Source organism: Prunus dulcis, chromosome 7 (genome assembly GCF_902201215.1).
Source record: "Prunus dulcis chromosome 7, ALMONDv2, whole genome shotgun sequence".
NCBI lineage: Eukaryota > Viridiplantae > Streptophyta > Magnoliopsida > Rosales > Rosaceae > Prunus > Prunus dulcis.
In genome coordinates this window covers 9,273,592-9,292,955 of record NC_047656.1, presented here as the reverse complement: position 1 = coordinate 9,292,955, position 19,364 = coordinate 9,273,592, and the positions used below count along the sequence as shown (strand labels likewise).

The 19,364-nt window shown below is 35.6% G+C and overlaps 1 protein-coding gene across 5 annotated transcripts; it reads right to left on the bottom strand.

Moving 5' to 3' along the window:
* Positions 1 to 394: 394 nt before the first annotated feature.
* LOC117634254 (DNA-directed RNA polymerase I subunit 1) lies at positions 395 to 19,210 on the bottom strand. 5 transcript variants are annotated; one of them, XM_034368256.1, is made up of 21 exons: positions 19,071 to 19,210; positions 18,736 to 18,914; positions 17,961 to 18,120; positions 17,529 to 17,804; positions 14,819 to 15,025; positions 14,493 to 14,663; positions 13,513 to 13,672; positions 11,993 to 12,183; positions 11,650 to 11,913; positions 10,845 to 10,933; positions 10,565 to 10,712; positions 10,206 to 10,424; positions 9,596 to 9,967; positions 9,339 to 9,483; positions 8,347 to 8,558; positions 7,103 to 7,305; positions 5,350 to 5,548; positions 5,002 to 5,258; positions 2,833 to 2,973; positions 1,495 to 2,317; positions 395 to 1,178 (listed from the first exon to the last, which is right to left on the bottom strand). In XM_034368256.1, exons 1-21 carry the CDS (start codon positions 19,083 to 19,085, stop codon positions 567 to 569), a joined length of 5,043 nt encoding a protein of 1,680 aa, XP_034224147.1. In that variant the 5' UTR covers positions 19,086 to 19,210; the 3' UTR covers positions 395 to 566. The 5 variants fall into 5 exon arrangements, with proteins under 5 accessions (XP_034224147.1, XP_034224148.1, XP_034224149.1 ...); XM_034368257.1 differs by lacking the exon at positions 10,206 to 10,424; XM_034368258.1 differs by lacking the exon at positions 18,736 to 18,914.
* Positions 19,211 to 19,364: the final 154 nt, after the last annotated feature.

Here is a 19,364-nt window from a genome sequence, read left to right as displayed (position 1 = left end):
GGCCTAAGGAAGGGAAAGTCAGATTTTTATTTTTATTTTTTTGGATTTTAGATATTTGGGCATTTCAGTTTTTAATTTTTTAAATAATATTTTACTTTTTTCCCCTCAATTTAACAAAATATTTGAGAGACTTTGACAGTAAGACTGTTTTGATACCAAATGAAGAGTTGAGAACCATTGAAATGAAAATTTTAATTGATGGACCAAAATGATATTGGAACAATAGTTAGGAGACCATTTTGGTCATTAAAGTCTTTTTCTATAGAATTTCAACTTTACATTTTTAGTTAGTTATTGAAAGGTCTAAGAAATATCATTGTTTGTAGTTTTGGGTATTTGAGTCCTTTCACACAGGGTTTTAATGGCCATTTTCCTAAAAGTGTGATTGGGTGTTGATAAATCAACTCAGTAAATATCATCAATTTGCAATGATCAGACCTGCGTTATTAAAACAGACCTTGGACATTACATGCTTAACGAAAAAAGAGAAAAGAACTCATGTAAGTGAAATACAAATAAAGGGCTGCAATTGGCCCAAAATATGTAAAAATCTCATATATATATCTCTATCTCCGTGTGCATTCAACCTCCATCCTGTGCATCAAATCAAAACATCCAGTACCCACATTTACTGGCAATCCAAGACAGATCCTAGCGGATGGGGTTTCCAAGCGATCCACCTGCCCATGATATGCTGCTTCAACAATGAACTTGGAAGCTGTCTCAAAAGTCATTTTATTAAACGGAGATATCGACTCTACGATGCCTCCGAATCGATTCAATGGACGATAACCACCAGCATGAGTCATAAAGTCAGCTATTAGTGTAAGATGCCTAATGTTGACGGATATTCCGTAAGACTTGAAAACATTATTTATTTCTCGGATGATAGTTTCCCTGGCGGCTTCTACTCCGTAAGTGTTCAGCATAGCATGTATGTTATTGGAATAAATATACCTGACATCAAGAACATCTTGCAGTTGCCAAAATGTACCGAAATCAATTCCAGTAGTTTGCAGAGCTGGCATCTCCTTTTTTTCCTTGGATGAAAAACTTTGTTTATTTTCAGGATCCTTCCCAAAGCAGAGGACTTGATTTTCATCGCATGTAATTTGTTTACAGTCAGCAACCTTTCCAGATCTCTGAATATAAACCTTCTGGGCTGTCTTCTGAGCAATCTGCATAACATAATTCAAACAATTTTCAACACAGGGCTGAAAGAGAATGTATAGTAATAAAATATATAATGAACACCTGCATAGTAACAAAAATATAAAACGCCACATGAATCTAATTATACTCGTAAGTTAACGGCGGTTTTGGGCATGCTTTTTATTGTGCTGTTTTCATTTTCCCTATAGTTTTTATTTATTTTTATGAAGCTTCTGACCCATAATAGCTTGTAAGAAGGAGAAATGCCGAGTGATGCGTGGGCTAACTTGCCAAGGAAATAAATAAGAGCAGAAGTGTGATAATGAGTAAAACTAAAAGTACCTGAGACAGCAAAATATGAGGCTCATTGTCGGTAAATCTAAAATGGACCTCGAAGTGGAACCCCTTTGCTGACACAAAAATTGCCCTGTCAGTCTCCTTTTTTACCATCTCTGCTCGGACCTTCCTTTTCTTTCTAATTTGGGATCCTGATTTGGTCTTTTTCTCCTTTGACTTGGGCTTAGCTAGGTCCCCAGCTTCTTCTAAAGGACTTCCAGGCATTTCATCACTAGCATCAATAACCCCAATTTCACCATCCTTACCAATTTCAACTTCATTTTCCTCCTCATCAATTTCACTTTCATCTCCATCTGACAAGTCTGCCTCTCTCACTTCATCATCACAGCCGTCTTCATAATCCATCTCATCTGTAGCTTGTAGCTTTCGCTTATGGGCATCCAGACCAAAATCCTCGACCCCTTCACCATGTTCACCATCATCTGCACCACCATTGTCATCATCTTCTTCCTCACGTTGAGATCTTTTTTCAGAAAGATTTTCATCTGTCTCATTTGATGCCTTTGGTTGTGAATCAGGCGTGAAATTTTTAATACCACTAATTTTAGAAAGCAAAAGAATATGATTTTGTATGGCGTCTTCCAACTCCCTAACAAACACAATCTCTAGGATTTCCTCCCAATCTTCTGATGAATATTCAATGATGGTTCGAAGATGTTCAGGTACGTGGAGTGTCATCTCAAGCTTATAAATACGGCAAGTTTGACCATCCTGAATGAAAAATGGCACAAAGGTTACTTTCATACTCTCGATTATGTCTGCCACAGTGATCTTCTTCAACTTATCAGCTAGCTCCTGAGCTTCCTCCCTGCATATAACAAATAGAGTATTTCTAAGTCTATAAACATAAAACACGGTGGCCCTACATTCCATAAAATGTCCAAGTAACAAAATACTAGAGGACAAACATCAGATAACACATGCTCAGCAGGGTTTAGCAATATTTAAAACTATGAAATACATAAGCTCTGTCATTGAGAGCGAACTTACAAAAAAGCAATTGGACATCAATAAACACTAGGTATTGGTTATCAGCAAGGAAAGCTTTGCACGCAAAGTTGCATTCAATTGAGGCAGAATAAACCCTTACATCAACCCTACCCTCACTTTAACTATGAACCAGAGCCTTATGTGAAAATAAGATTATTCAATAGCTCAGAGCATTCTCTTTGAAATTTTGAAACAATAAATCCGTACTGTTGCAAGGATTACTTAAAGACTTATAACAAAATATTAAATGTACAGTATGTTCAGTTGTCTACTAACATACCCACCCAAAAAGAAAGAGCAAAAGTATATCACAACAACCAATTAAAGACTCACTTCGATCTCCCCTTTTGCAATGGGCATGTCATAACTGGCGTCTTAATATCATTTGCAGCAGTCATCAAGATCTCTTGGAGGCGTGGGATTCCAAGGGTCACATTCATTTCACCTCGTCCCGCAAGATGGAAAGTATTCAGTCTGAAAAAGATAGCAATGACCATATGGCAGGATACATATTAATATAACCAAAAATAATGCTCGCCTAAATACAAAAACAAAGCACATACCAAATGCAATTGGTTGTACCAAAAATAAGAGAGAAGAGATAAATTTTTACATCTTTTTTTCTGTTTGAAAAAGAGAGATCTTATAAAGCAGAAAAATATACGATTAGAAAGAAAGTGGACCTGATGGCCAGTTCAAAGAGAACTGCGAAGGAGAAAGACAAAAGCTAGCTAATGCTAAAAGGGTTTTTAGCAATAGACTCCAAAGAGCAGCTCCCTTTAGCAAAAAAATTAGCATCTTCTAATCTTCCAATTATTTTATTTGTCCATGTCTTTTAGGAGACTAAATCAATTTGTCCATGTATTTAAGGAGACTAAATCAATTTGTCCACGTCTTTTAGGACCCATTCTAAATCCTCATAAACTCATCGTAACTTAGTAAGAGTTACACTTTAAACTGTAAATCGCTGAAATAAAAAGTAATACACTTCACTACTAATCACAATCCACAGCCTTAATAAAATTAATTTTAGATTCTGTTCAGGGTTTGGGGAGGGCTTAGATTCTAGGATTTAGCTAAAGCCTTAAATCCTAAATCCATAGCCCACAATACCGGGCCATGCTAGAATAAAATCCAAAAGTAACTATGTAGGTATTACATTTATGTCACTCACTGAATTTGCTTTCTGTTTCAGTTTTGGCAGCTGAGCACTAAACCCTAAGCTCCAAAATGACGATTCTACATTCTAAAGTAATCAACCTCAACCTAAAATTTTTAATCCTACCTGATCAACAATCCAACCCTACCAAACCATTTATTCAGAAAGCAAATAACAAAATTTAAAAAATAATAAATGTTCCATAAAAGCAGCAAGAAAAATGAATAATTTTTTGTTTTATGCATTGGCTAAAAATAAGTAAACGTTTTTCCAAGTTCTTAACTAAAACTTACAAGTTTTGGCGATTTCTGCTAATTGGCCATGCTAAAACAGATTCAACCACAACACAACACCTAAAACATAGCGACTTTCCATTTTAACCAAAAATCTGAAAGATTTTTTTTGGTCATCATGTCTGTGAAAGATAAACTCCTGCGTTATGCAGAAACAGATGCTCAAAGTACGGACCAAAACTCCTAAGTCTCATTGCCAGTCTTCAAAAGTCCATCTAATTTCTCTCCAGCCAAACCACCTAGAGCACAGCGAAAACCATGCAACTCCACATAACTTTGACCTTCATCCCTCCTCATAAAGAAGAGAACAAAAGTCCAAGAAATTACTAAGCTACTTCTGGCTAACTAAACAACTTCAACCACGGACACAAAATCACAAAATGTGAAAACATGATCCACAGATTTTAAATCCTTATTTTACAATATGCACCGTTGGCAGAAAAGGCAACTGTTTGATCTATTTCCGTGAACCATATCACAAGTATGGACCATGCCATGAGACACTTGCCAAGTAAAGATGTTCACCTTGGAGGGAACTCTTACAATCCAAATCGATCCTTATGGTTGAAAAAGCCTACACTGCAACAGTGTTGCTTAAAAAACAACATTTAGATTTACTGGGGAAACTTCCTGAGGGTTCTACTTGTCGTTTTCCTGACTTTAGCCCTGGAAGAGTGGAACCAAGCAATTTCTGAAAGAAAAAAATTAGTGAAGACAGTAGCCATCATCTCAGCTTCACACAAGTTCCTTCTAAGGCCAAAGTCATAGTTCAATAGTAAGACAGTAGAGGCAACAAGCCTATTAGCCATGTTGTGAAACCTAGAGAAGTTATAGAGTCTAGAACACACATTTTCCAGACAACTCTCCCAAACATGCATCCTCCGAGAACTTAATTATGTCCCTGTTTCCCCCTTTTTTTCAAAAATTCAACCTGAAAACCTACGTTGTTCCCAGCCTAACCCTTGCATCTTGAGATGTAACCAAGGGCAGACATAAATAGCAAGAAATGAACATTTAAAACAATATGAGAAAAGTAGAATGAAAACTCACGTCATCTGTGTTGACGGTTCTCCTACAGACTGACCGGCAAGAACACCAACTGGTTCTCCAGGTTGAGCAAGACTACAAAGGTATTTGTGCTCCATTAACTTCAAGAAATCCTCTTGGAAGTTATGATCTTTCTCTTTCAATGCCAAATTATGCACAAACTTCTCTGCTTTTTCTTTAAGAGCCAAAGGCAAGTCTTTAATATAAGGATTTAATTTATCCATTTGACGACGACCTTTCTTGTGAAACATTTCTTTATTCTGAGAAGAATAAACATTAGGAAGTAAATAAATTATTGAAAAATGGTTTTGCAAGGAATTCATATTCAGAAAACCAAAAAGAAGTCCTTACAGCTATCAGAGATTCAAACTTTTGAATAAAGCTCGTCATATGGACATCAATGCCATCTTCTCCATAACGAAATTGAATAATGGAACCATCAGCATCACGAACGGTATTGTCATAAGAAACTTTTAGGCACTCAAGATTTTTTATTATGCATCTTTGCAAGTATCCACTACGAGATGTTTTGACAGCTGTATCAACCAACCTAGCAGTATGAAGATTGTAGTTAAACAAAAAAAAAAAATCAGTGAAATGGTTGCTAAGGATACAATATACCATTGGCTTTATTTGTTTGACCAGGTAAAGAAAAGAAAATATTTTTGATCATCCCACAATAACAACATGATGGCACACAAGTGCGCAAAAACACTCCATGTAAGCATAATAGTGATTTTCTGTTGTGACAAATATGTTTGAAAATTTTAATCTGAAAGGCTATTCCTAAAAAGGATAAACTACTGAGCTTCTCTAAAAAATTTCAAATATATGATCCAGGTAACCCAAATGCAAGACGAACTTGTACAGACTTGGGCCTGCTCATAAGCAACAAGCTTATTTATTCAAAGGATTTAACTCTTTCCTGGGCTCCATCTATTACGGTACAACATAATCAAGCATGCACATCGCCACACAAGAACAATATATAATTAAAACAACAAATTATAAAATGAAAACTAACAGCAAGCAAAAATTGGTTGAAATGTTACATCCAAACTCTAAATCTATCTCAAAAACATTATATTGTAGAACGGAGGAAGATTTAGTCATGCTCAGCTATTAATTGTCCCTTTCTACTATGAAGATTGAAAAGATGAAGTACAAGAAATAATTCTTAAAGGCGTTGTGGCACACTAATACAATCAATCCAGCAATACTACAATCCAATGTACCTCTCAGAAATTACTGTAAAACCATAGCACTGACCCAAACCAACACTACATTATAAAATTAGAGTAGACACAGCAGTTGATTGATGGTTAGAACTTATGGACTATAGGGATTTCTTTCCTCCCCAAAAGTCTGCTAGGGTGGGGAACTGAGGAAGTGGGACGAGAGGTTTTTTTTAAATATTTTATATTTTATATCTATGTAAATCCTTTATCTGTATTTTAAAGCAAATGGAGTGCCATCCCAGTATGCAAAGTACAAGAGTGTCCCTTGGTTACATATTACTTGCATGGTGAATTCTATTGACACCTCCCAAAATGCTCTCTACACCCCCTAAATGTTTATTGTGACTTGTTAATTAAGTTGGTGGAAGGGGTTTACAGAATCTCGTTACATATGAAAAACATGGTCCAATAAACATGAAATCAAATAATTCTCTTTTTAATATTATGTGATGAGTGTTTTTATTTTTCCAACCTTGATCTTTCGTTTCACTTCCCCAAGGGAAAAGCAAGTCTCAGTTACTGAGTCATAACTCAACTTAAACTAGGAGGCTCCATTGCTTGCTTGAGATCTAGAAACTCAAAACATGCAACCAAGACTATGACAAAAAACCACAGTTTAAACCTTCTTATCCACCAGCACTATGATATTTCAAGCAATACAGCTGCACAACAGCCTGACAGGTACAGATGCTGTGACATAAAGCTTGCAACTTCCATAAAGAAAAACAAAGAAAAAAGAAACTAGTAAAGAAAAAAAGCATATCTTATATTCTTGCACGACAAAATATTGCTTAGGGAAAAACATAAAGGCTGATGATTTCCACCAAAGACAACTTAGACAGGGTGGAGAAAGAAGTTTAAATTACCCTTCACGGCCAGCCATGCAATGGAAATAGTACTCCTGAGGATGAAGACCAGTAAGAAAACGATCAATGATAAAGCCTCCTGCTCGAGATGACCAATCCCATGGGGGAAAGCACGGTAAGGTCTTTCCAGAAATCATTTGAGGGACCCGTTTGCCTTCTAGCTCTTGCTGACCCAAATATGAAGTTATTTGTTGGAGATTAGCCTAATCAAAACATTAAACAACATTAAATATATATATATATATAAATATCTATTTATAAAGTTTCTTGAGTAATACTTTATAACAAAATTTGACAACAAATAATTTGTAGCTTACAGATGGTAACATGTAGACTTTTAAATTAAATCAGAACTATCAAACTGTTGCACTGGAATGGTTTACATGATACAATGCAAAGGGAAATTAAACGAATCCCCAAAAAATAGGGTATTGGTATGGTAAGGATACAAAACAATCTAATAATATATGTATTTTTTCCTTTTCCTTCTTCTCTTATTCATGTTTTGTTTCTCTGTCCAAATCTCCTTAAACAAAAATAAAGTTCAAAATTTTAAAAAATCTTTAAATTCAACCAGAGCAGAAACCCCCCTTTTTCTGAAAAAAACAATACACCACCTTTGGTATCCCTTGCATATCCATCAAGAATCCATATGTATCCAAGGGTCAAACTTTACAAAAATCTATCAGATATAAATTTTTAGCAGAGCTGTCATACAATAACTCGCATACTAACATGTGCCTTGCACCCGATGTTGAGTATCGAATATAAAATAAACTGTAAAACTGATAATATAAATAACAACAACAACAATAATAAGAACAAACATATCTTAATAAGCATGATCATGATGTAGCATAAAAAGGGAAGATGAAAATAACACATGCAGGTAATCCATACATGTAGAAGCTATAAAGAATTGCCTTTATTTCACAAAGGAAATCTTTATTTATTATTGCGACTTGTAAGTAAAATATATACTTAGATATTTTATTACTTTTGACATGGAACACATCACATGCAACTTCACACTACACTTTGTAACTTGATAAAATATTAAGGTATGTATACCCAATGAACGTATTACAAAATTTCTGCTAAAATACATATGTATCAGTGATAAGAAACAAATCTGGTTGAAGTAATGTCAAAAGCATAACCACTCTTAGTAATCTGATAGTGCACTATCATGTTGCACATAACTCCGAGCATGAATAAGTAAGAAGCAAACTCCAGAAACTTACCACACTACCTTTAGCCCCAGATGTTGTCATAAGATAGATACAATTTTTAACAGATGGTTTTGATAACCCCCTCAACAATAATTGTTTGAACACATCAGAATTGGAGGTCTTATTATTAAGCTGACTAATCATTCTCCTATCCAAGGATGCCAAGGCAGATTCTCCATTACTCCGAATAAAATTTTCGATGTTTAATTGCAGTTCCACTGGATCTGCAAATTTGATCAAGACATCAAACATGCATTAAGACAAATGAATCAAGAAATGAAGGGAACAAAATGAGTGTAACAACTTCAGAAAGAAAGACAGGTAAGAAATTATACATCTCCATTTTAACCAATTTTTTTGTAAGATTGAAATTCTCACCCTAGCAGACTCTATCTGAGTCTCAGACATCCAATGGCATGCTAATTTTCTTTTTGAAGTTAATACTCCAATATCCCATGTTTTATCGAGATTTTACTTGATATTTATGTATGTAGAGAGAGAGAGAGGGTGCACCTTACAGCCCCCATGTCACGTTTTAGCAGCAGGATGAAAATACAATAGTTAATAGAAAATGTCCTACTTACATGTTGCAATCTTCTATGCTAATAACCGTTGGACCTTGGTCCAAACAGTTACAGAATTGTCCCATAAAAACACTGCCCCACAAGTGCCTATATACAACCCAAAAAAATTTCAAAGCCAGCCACCATGCCAACAAACATAATGTATTTCCATCATTGCTAACACTCTTATATCAACTCGTCCCCATCTTGTGGAAATTAGATTTTTCACCACAGGTTTCCACCGCTAACAAGTATATAGACCTTCCACCCCATAACAGGATATAGAAAACACTGAAACGTCAACTGACGTTTTTGGGCTGTGGGTTCACACTCTAAACATTGCTTCCAAATCATTCATACAATGACCTCACAATCATCAACCAACATATGTGTGTTGACATAACAATGTTCACTAAGTAGCTTTTCTGGAAAATGGCATACCTTTTCTCTTAACACCTTTGACCTCGATAAAATCACGGTAAACATTTTCACCCACATCTTCACAACTTTCTAGTTGATCCTTCATTTTTGCGTCTTTGCTTTCCAGTAGCAAAAGATCATCAATCCCACATGTGAACCCATGCATCTGAACCATAGCACAATTTAATGCAAGTTTACAAAGTTGCTAAAAAAATTATGGCAAACAAGAAATAGAATTAAATAATTAACAGTGAAAATAAATTCTGAACCCAACTAACCTGCAAATACACGGTAAATAAATGACTCAATACAGAAAGCAATTTTCCTGCAGTATCTGAGCCATAGAACTCCTGAACTGTATGGACCAAACCATAATCACCAAACTGAGCCTTGTCAATCACACCGCGCACTAAGTTGTTTCTATATATTAATAAATGGTTCTCATCAGGCTCCTCTTTTTCCTTTGAGCTATCTTTATCAGTTGCTTGTTCTTTGCTTGGTTTCCTCTTTTTTTGTTGTCCATCTTTACCAGATTTATCTTCTCCTTCAACATTTTTACAATTAAAAAAACCACGTGGGATTTTTGCATCTCTTTCAACAGTAACTGGCGGAGAACCTCTAGTAATATGATTTAGCAAGGCAGTGATGACCTACACAAAGGAGACAATTTCATTTTAAATTTAAAAGTCCAGGAAAATCACAATTGTTAAATTAGCAATCAATAAAAAGAACAAAGCAAAGACAGATAAATGTAGTAAGCGTCCAAGAACATCACAAATAGTTATGCTTTCAAACAAGGAGAAAGTCATCCAGATTTTCAACGGAAAACACATTTTGACCCCTAGTTTGGATTATAAATATAAAATAGCTGAGTTAATTTACAATAACCTGCTTTCCTGTCCAAAGGGGCTCTGGTTTCCAAATTGCAGGAAGAAGGGGCTGCATTGTGCCTTCAGAGTTAAACATGAAAACTTTTTTATCTGGTTTGCCAGAGAAAGCATCTGACACACGGGCTGAAACACAAGAACTGTAAAGAAGCTGATTAAATTGATCCCAACGTAAAAATGTATCCTTCTTTGTAAGGAGGACAGCACTTATAACATGATCCTGAAATTTTCAAAAAAGTAAAAAAAAAAAAACAGCAATAATTATTTAGAGAAGCATTGGTATTGTTGATCAAAATATTTCACGTAAAAAACTTAAATATTATCTTTAAGTGGCATATTACTATTATAATTATTAGATACCTGAATCAAGGCTCTTATGGGATCTCCACTGGTCGGCTTTACGTACTGATTATTTGCATTTACGATATTGTAAGCTTCCGAACGGGAAATTTCATCTTGCGGAAAATGAACATTCATCTCATCACCATCAAAATCAGCATTGTAAGTACTGAAATCACAACATTAAATCACAAATTACCATGTGCAAGCCAAAGACAAATTTCAAGAATCATAGTTCATGTAGTGAATATGTAAACAAATGTAAGATTTATATATGTGCGTATGTGTGTGATATATCAACCTGCAATTAGCATAGTGCATGCGAATTGTTTTCTCCCCCTTCAATACACGAACTACATGCGCCATTATACTGGGTTTGTGAAGTGTAGGCTGCAAAATGAAAAAAAACATGAGCTAAGCACTCAACCAAAAAACTAAACGTTAATCAAATTATAAGAAAAGAAAAGTTAACCTAACAAATTATTTGAAGTACAAATGAAGCCACTTCACCACATCATATTATTGAGATTAGTATATTAATACATAACAAAAATTTGAATCAATAAAACAATTTTCACTTAGTGCAATGCCAAAGAAAATCTTTTGAAATAGGTACAGTAACATTATCTATTATAAAAACCTAATTTTTATGCTAATGCCAACACATATCTCAAGTTTGTCAGCCTGTGCATTTAGCTTCAGTGAAGCATTTCGAGGTTAAAACATAAGCAACAAGAAGTGGAGTTGCACAGCCTGTGCATTCATTTGAGCACTGGATCAGTCATCTAAATATTCACATACAAAGTCCCACATGCAACCACTTAATAAATATGATCTAACATTCAACTATTATGTAATCATTATTTTGGGTCAACACTTAGGCATCTACACCTTACGTAGACAAATCAACAAATACCAAACTTCTTTTCTTTACAAGTAAACAGAAGACAAGCAGCATAAGCCATTTACCACTAGTATGGCAAACACAGTACTAACTGCTTCATACCATAATGTTGACAATCAGCCTGGATAGCAAAACAACTTAAAACCTCCTCAACACAAAATATGGGTAGAGAATTATACATATAAAGTCAATGAATCAATACCTGTCGATTGACAAGCACAATGTCCCCATCTCGCAAGTGACGATGCACTATTTTACTTTCAATGTCATTATCAGAGCCCTTCCCATGTTGCATGACAGCCCCTTTTGAAGAAGGTAATTTTCTTGATATTGAAATGCGTTCTCTCCTGTTTTGCCTCAAAATCTTGGGACCAGATTTATCAACATATTGTGTAGCTCCAGGATGGATTTCAGAACCGTTGACAATAGCATTCCTCAACTTGTCAACATTCCACGGAGTAACTCTCTGTAGGAAGATCGACATTAAAAATAAAAAACAACATTGACGCTCCATTGAAGCCATAGAGCCCAATAGTAACCCTTACCTCAGGATATGTTAATCTCGTTGCAAAGTATGGAGGAATCCCAATCTCATTAACAGCTAAGTAGGGATCCGGAGATATGACAGACCGGCACGCAAAATTTACCCTTTTGCCCATCATTTTCTGCCGGAACAGGCCTTCCTTCTTCTCAAGCAACTGACATATTCCGGGAGCCGCATCTCTTTGACCTTGACCTAGAATTAAGTACAGAAGGGTCATTGCTTAACTTCTACAGACAGGTGAATAATTGACAAAGATCATGCAGTAACTAATCCAGCATACCGAAGATATAATTATATGTAAGAACCTGCAAATAAATAGCGATCACTACATAAATGCACCAATTACCGTACAAAGGGACACAATCCATCTAAGACCCATGGAATACTAACATCAAAGAGAGTGGTCGTGGAAATAAATAAAATCCAACACAGTATAACCTTGCATTTATTAAGAGCAAGCCATTCAGAACATAAAAAAATAGGACTCCCAGTCAAGGTCATTCAAGTGTTTAATAATAATTTGGGAATCAAAACAAGGGTGGGGCCCACATAAAATCAGCAATCACACTCCTGATTTTTCAGGAGTGGGAATCCATGCTGAGGGTGTGGTAATGTCATTGCTGGTAATCAGGGGTCATCAACAATCACTCTGATTCCAAGTTAGTAAACATGAGAGCAGTCACTTTTTGGAACCTTGTGGAGGAAAAAGTGGAAAAAGGATTAGAGGGGTGGAGTAAAACTTATTGGTCAACGGGGGGGGAGGCTGAAATTAATCAAATCGGTGTTGAGCAGTTTCCCAATCTGATATCTATCACTTTTTCAAATTCCTTGAGGTGTGGCACAGTGATTGGAGAGGTTAATGAGAAACTTTTTTGGTGGGATTACTTAATAAGATGGGATGTGGTGACTCAAGTTAAGGAAAAAGGAGGTGTAAGGGTGAGTATTAGTGAAAAGGAACAAAACTTTGCTTGGAAAGTGGCAGCGGAGATTTCAGACTGCATGAAAAAGGCAGGGATCCCAAGATTGCGGCTAGAGACTTAAGTCGATGCCCATGGATTTTTCTAAAGGGTTTTTTCTTTTGTTGTGTGGTGTCGCTTTCGAGTGGGTATGGGAAATAGTAAGGTTTTGGGAAGCTGATGTCCAAATCTATCCGAATTTCATTTATATGCTTCAAATTGATGTTTGAACTTTTCAGGCTTATCAATCTCTTTTTTTTTATGCATCATTATTGTTCTCCAATTTCTATCTATGATTCTCTTTCAACACTTCTACTGCATGCTGCACACGAAATTTACTGATTGTATTACAAAGAATAATTAGAGGAATACAAAGAATTTCAAAATAATAATAATAAAATATTAAGGGTGCTTTTCTTAATGATTTTTTATACATAAAAAGGTAAAAGGAACAAGCAGAAAGCAAAGATGTAAAGGGAAAAAAAGGAACTATAGAACCAAATATTTGAACACAACACAAAATTTATGTCTTAACAGAGAGAATCCAAAATACACATTCACTCACCAGCAGCAGTTTTGCTATTGAACATCACATTTATGCTCTCTTGAAGATCCCTCCACCGTCGAATTGTCCTTGAGTGCTCTAAGTTGGTAAGAGTTTGGCTCAAAGAAACATTTGCCTCCAGCACCTTACTTAATAAGACGGTTTGAGGATGCTCCATCACCTAAAAGAAGCATCAAACAAGAAAGGGTAACATTGTATACATCAAGAACATAGAAAATGTAAAAGCACGACCAAACAAATAGAATTCAGAGAAGGTGGTGGGACATAGCACATTACCCCATAACCTCTCCAAGTAAAACAAAAATTAACAAAAAATCTAGAACAACTCAAACAAGATGCAATTCCATAAAAGAACCTTTTCTAAAAATTTAGTAAAGGCTTTGGGTGGTTCTCTTGTAGCAAGTTTTTACTAAAAAAGAATTCATAATTCTTATATACTTCAAAACGGAAAAGAAGAAGCCTTTCTAGATGAAGAAAAATAACTGAGAGTGGGTTCCATAAAAAAAAATGGCACAATGATAATACAATATGTGGTACAGAAAACAACAAACCATCGAAAAAAAATATAAGGTCAATATTTTAGCAAGGTTGGTCAAAAGAAGAAACAAGTTTTGAGCTTAAGAGTGCTAAGTCTATCAATAGAGAACCACAAAACTATCTCTTTTATAGATAGATAAATAGACAGAGAAAGGTATTATTATTCTATCCATCAACTGAACTATCCAGTTACCAAAGGACCTTACAATCACAAGGGCCTAGAGTGCAATAAAGGGAATCCAAACAATCCAATGATCTCTCCCCCAGTAACCGGAATCCATCTATGAGGGAGTATATTAATGTGATGGATAAATAAACATATAGATAAGTGTCTATGCATATATATATATATATATATATATATATAGAGAGAGAGAGAGAGAGAGAGAGAGAGAGAGAGAGAGAGAGCACAAAAGTGGGTCCCTGAAGTAAGATATACATACAGAATCACCACCCTTGGATGGAGGACGGAATTTGATTGGTGGTACAAGAACAGTCTCCAAGAAAAACATAGAGTGACCTCCATTTGTTCCAGTTTCTTGGCACTGGATATCACTAATAAAAGAGCAGAGTTGAGATTCATTTTCCCACAGAAGCCTAATAATTTCTTTAACCTGCAAGAAATGATAAAATTATAAAGCACTTCAAAATAAGGATAAGTTTTATTTTGAAGGTCCGGATAGCATAGACCCAAGTCAATGACAACAATTACAATCATTAATCTCATCCATGTATCATAGTTTCATGCTAACAATGGCAAGGAACATACCTCTGTTGGAAATAGATCTCCCGACAAGGAAGTTTTCTGCTTAAAGAATTCACTGAGCACTTTGCTCCCTTGTCCTTTTTGCATTCTTGTAGCAACATTGTTAAAATTCTCATCCTCAAGCATAGATGCCTCTTCATCTTGACCAGTCAAGGGTCCCTCCAGGTTGCACCCTCTGAGGACATTTTCTCTCGCATGGTCATTGCCACTCTACAACCACCAACCCATAAAGGTGAAATATTAGTTGCAAATCCAAACCTTACAAGGCTGAGGACCCTTAATATTATAATAAAGGTTATAGACTTGTCCATGTTTTTAAAGACAAAAAAGAAATATAGATGGGCAGATATCTTCTTACATCTATATATAGAAAAGTAAAACTAACAAGTACTCAATATCTGTGTGAAAGCACAAACTTTTTTGCTTTTTCCCTTTTTTTAAATCAGAAGAATAAACTACCTTTTTTTATAGGAAACACAAATTTTTATTGAAAAAGAAAAATAAGATACAGAAATGATGGTCCATCTCTAGTTAATCACAAAAGCTAGAAAATTATAGGAAACGTATTACAATAAGTTCATAACTCCCCCCAAGATGACTCTGGCATTGAACCCATAAAGGTGCCACAAAAAATCTACTATTTTCCTTAGAAAATCCACTTCCTCCAGTCCACCTTATCTTCAAAGCCTATTATTTCTCCTCATCCAAGCAACCTTAAGAACTATATTAAAACTGTCGATCTTTATAAAATTACTCTCCTTATTAGCACCAACACGGAAATGACCAAAAATCCTCAACTAACAAGAATAGCAATTTTCAGGCCAAAGACGCACTAGTCCAAACAATTGTAGACCCAACAGAAACCTAACCAGAATTGAAAACATTGAAAAGGCAATGCCAAAAACAATAAATTAATACAAATTAATCTACACGATAGGCATCGCAAGGAAACATGGATGAGGAGAGAGAGAGGTACGAGGTTTCTGGCTTGGAGTATCTCACAAGTATTAGTTTTCTCATCGGTTGCCAAACTAACGAAATAACAACAGTTTAGGAGGTACACCAACCTTCCAAATCACCTTTTTGGAAAGAAACCTTCCAAATCATCTTAAAGGGCCTGTAACTGAATCATGAATACATGTTTGCTGGGCCTAACTAGAATCAAAGATATATTATTAATCCAACTATCCTATAACCCAATTCCGTCCTATAGACAGCGGAAACTGAATGGGATCTGGAAATTCCCTATCAGTCAAATTCTAGGGGACAAAGGAGCCATGGAAGATATTATAGCAATCAGTTAAACGAAGAAACAAAGCACAGAAATATGGTTCTCCATACAAACTTCTTCCAAAACTTAGACAACAGAATAAATGAAGAATAATAACCCTCAAAGATATATTTCGAAGGATATCGAAAGAACCCTGTATATTCCCCCAACATTCTGTTGCACTCCGTACTTACCCTCAATGATGGAACCCACCAAAAATCTTGCGCGAGGGAGTTAAATCTGAAACATTCTATAGAAGTTGACTCCTTGGCCACTGTCAGTAAGATTTGAGTTCTGAGTCAATAAAGGTTTCTTACTTTTCAGAAAAGAAAGAAGAAAACTCATGTTCAAGGAGTTATCTCCACAACTACTTACTTAAAAAGGCTTTAATTATAAATTCCAATGGCTAGCTGCGCTCTATGTTTTGGTTTTTCACACAAGATCACAATTAATTGAGTGTTATCTCCTCCCCTCATCAGTCATCACTAAATTCACTATATGTTAGGAATAGTACTACAGGCACCAGCTATTATCTCAACTTTTTAATACAACTGATGTGGCACATAGCATGGCAGCTGCTTACTGGTTGTAAATAAATGAGGGTTCACAGTGTGCCCAAATACAAGTAAATGAAATGCTGCAACATCAGTTGGGATTTAAACATTTGGGATACGAGTTGGTACCCCTAGAATTATTAATACGTAGTGACCTCTTATTCTCTGATTCATTCCCGATATTTGGTTATACAGTTGTGTCTTCCCTCTCTGATCTTTCTTCCAATCAATTGTTATTCTCCAACTGTATCTAAAAGAATGATCAAGCACATGTAATCTGAGGGAAGTAAACCCTTATGGTATTTATGAAATAAAATTAACTCTATAAAACAAAAATTGAACCCTAAAAAACATGCAATAGACAATAAAAAGGCATCCAATCTTCCTGTTATTATCCCTTGAAATAGTTATTGGACAAGTAGCACAAACAATGTTCTATCTATGCAACAAAGTTATTACAGAAGTCTTCCTAAACTTTTCTTTCAAACATGAAGGAAGAAAATTTTATTAATGAACAACAAAAACAAAGGAAGCCACAGGCACAAGAGAAAGAAGTGTCTACCAACGTCCAAGGACAACAAAATGCCTACTAAAAACCTTACGGAAAAATTTGGTCACATAAACATTGACTTATGTAAGCAAGTTGGCACAATCTTATGCTGACACATTCATCAAAATATTGGAGTTCCACTGCCTTTCACTTTTACCATCAAAGAAAATGAATGCCAAGACATACTAATAATTACAGAAGTAATATTTTATACACCACTTCTTAACCATAAGTTTAAAAGTCAACAGAAAATAAGGAAGCATATCTTTTTAATAACTATGAAAGCAGATACTAATAATTTCTCTAATAGTTCCATTTACTGAGTATGGAAGACCATACCATTTGGAACCATCCAAAAGTAGGTTTACTGATTTTGGGATTTTTAGCCTTGCAATTCTTGCACTCTTTCCCATGTGTCGGCAAAGCCTTATCCAAAACAGACATTATCTCTGTAAACTGAAGAGAAGTCCATCCTTGCTGCTTCGAATCATTGTCTATGTGATTACCACTCCCGTTGCAGTCTGAGTATTCACTAGGTGAGTCAGACTCTAACCTTTTAGCCCCAAGAACATCACCTTTCATTATGAGTTTCAATTGGGAAACATGTTTCTCAACCTTAATCAAACAAGAAAGAAGCACAACAGAGAAGGGGAAAGAAGTTAGAGAAGATATAAGGTGATCAAGAAAAAAACTTCTGAAAGCAATAAAATTAAGGGAACACCACAAAGGGCTACAGAAGACGCTAATTTCATTTCACCAAAGTTCAATTACATGTTGTCGGCTTGTCCGGAAATGGTAGCAGAAGAAACAGGTTCTTTGTAGAAGTTTGTGGAGAATGTTGAACAGCAAGGGATTATAAGCTGGCAAAACAAGGTCAATATGACCACAATGACCCGAGCACGTATATGCTGTCTGACCACACGTTTGGCAACTGCATAAAAAAATAAACAACTAAGTCAATCAACAATAAGTCAAAACATCAGGATTCGAACTAGATAGCTGCACTGACCAAAATCAATCACTTATAAATTACTACAAAAAATGGAATTTAAGAAAATAAGAATAAGCAATATGATAATAATACAGATTCCAAAAAGACACTTCATTCTCGTGAAAAAACTTAGTGTTCTCTAACAGGTCATAAGTTAACAATGTATCAAGATTTTGTTTAACGTTCTGGCATACAAGATTTTGTAGAACTTCATTCTATGCCATATTATTGATTCTCCGAGACCATTCATGGCAATGCAAGAAGAAAACAGTGGACAATACTAAGCAAATAAATCATCATTATCGGCTTGGTCCCAAATTACAGTTTCCACACATATCTGAGAGTAGAATACTCATTCCAAAATAAAGTGGTTCGGTTTTGCCTCTATTTAGTCAAACATAAGCATACCTCTGTAAATCACTAACCTTTAAAATAATAAATAATAAAACAAAACAAATAATATGTTTTAACTGTATAAATTAAATCCATGAAACCATTGAAACGAATGTGCAGAGAGCTTAGAATGCAAAGAATGGGCATGAAAAGTGGCATTACAGTTGGCCGCGTTCATCCCCTAGTGGGCCCATCGCCTTGTCGTAAAGCCCACCATTCACGGGCGTGTGTGTTGAGTCATCGAACAAAATTGGGCTGGTAACCTTCACAAAGCTGTGCTTCCGAACCTCTTCGTCGGTGAAGAAGCCAAACCTAATCGCATCCACGGCCGTCGTCGGAACCTGCGATAAAAGCTCCGAATTTGTAATAATTCACAAATTCATTGAGCTTCCCCATTCGACTCAACACAATAATACGACCACGACCCACTGAAAGTAAAACACAAATACAATCCGTATATACATATAATATACAAATAGATAGAGAGAAGGAGAGACCTCTGAGGCAGCCATGGCGACGATAGAGAAAGAGAAATATTGGAAGGAATCTGGGCGGCAGAGGAAGAAGATGAAGTTTGATTTCAGAGAGGGAAAAAGGTGTGAGGGTTTAAGCGAGGGTTTTGCGGTTTTCAACTCGCCGCAAGTATACCACTCGTGTGCGTGTTGCGGTTGTCAATTTACCCTATAAATTACTTCCGGTAAATTAAGAACACGAACTTTTTGAAAATAATTAATTTAAGGGGTGTATTCAAATTAAAATTTTTAAAGACTATTTTGAGATTATTAAACAAT

Excerpts from the sequence above, each read along its gene's own strand:
- LOC117634254 (XM_034368256.1), bottom strand. Across the intron at positions 12,184-13,512 it reads CAATAGCAAAACTGCTGCTG|GTCAAGGTCAAAGAGATGCG; the intron begins GTGAGTGAATGT and ends ACTTAATTCTAG. Across the intron at positions 8,559-9,338 it reads CAAAGGTGTTAAGAGAAAAG|ATCCAGTGGAACTGCAATTA; the intron begins GTATGCCATTTT and ends TCAAATTTGCAG.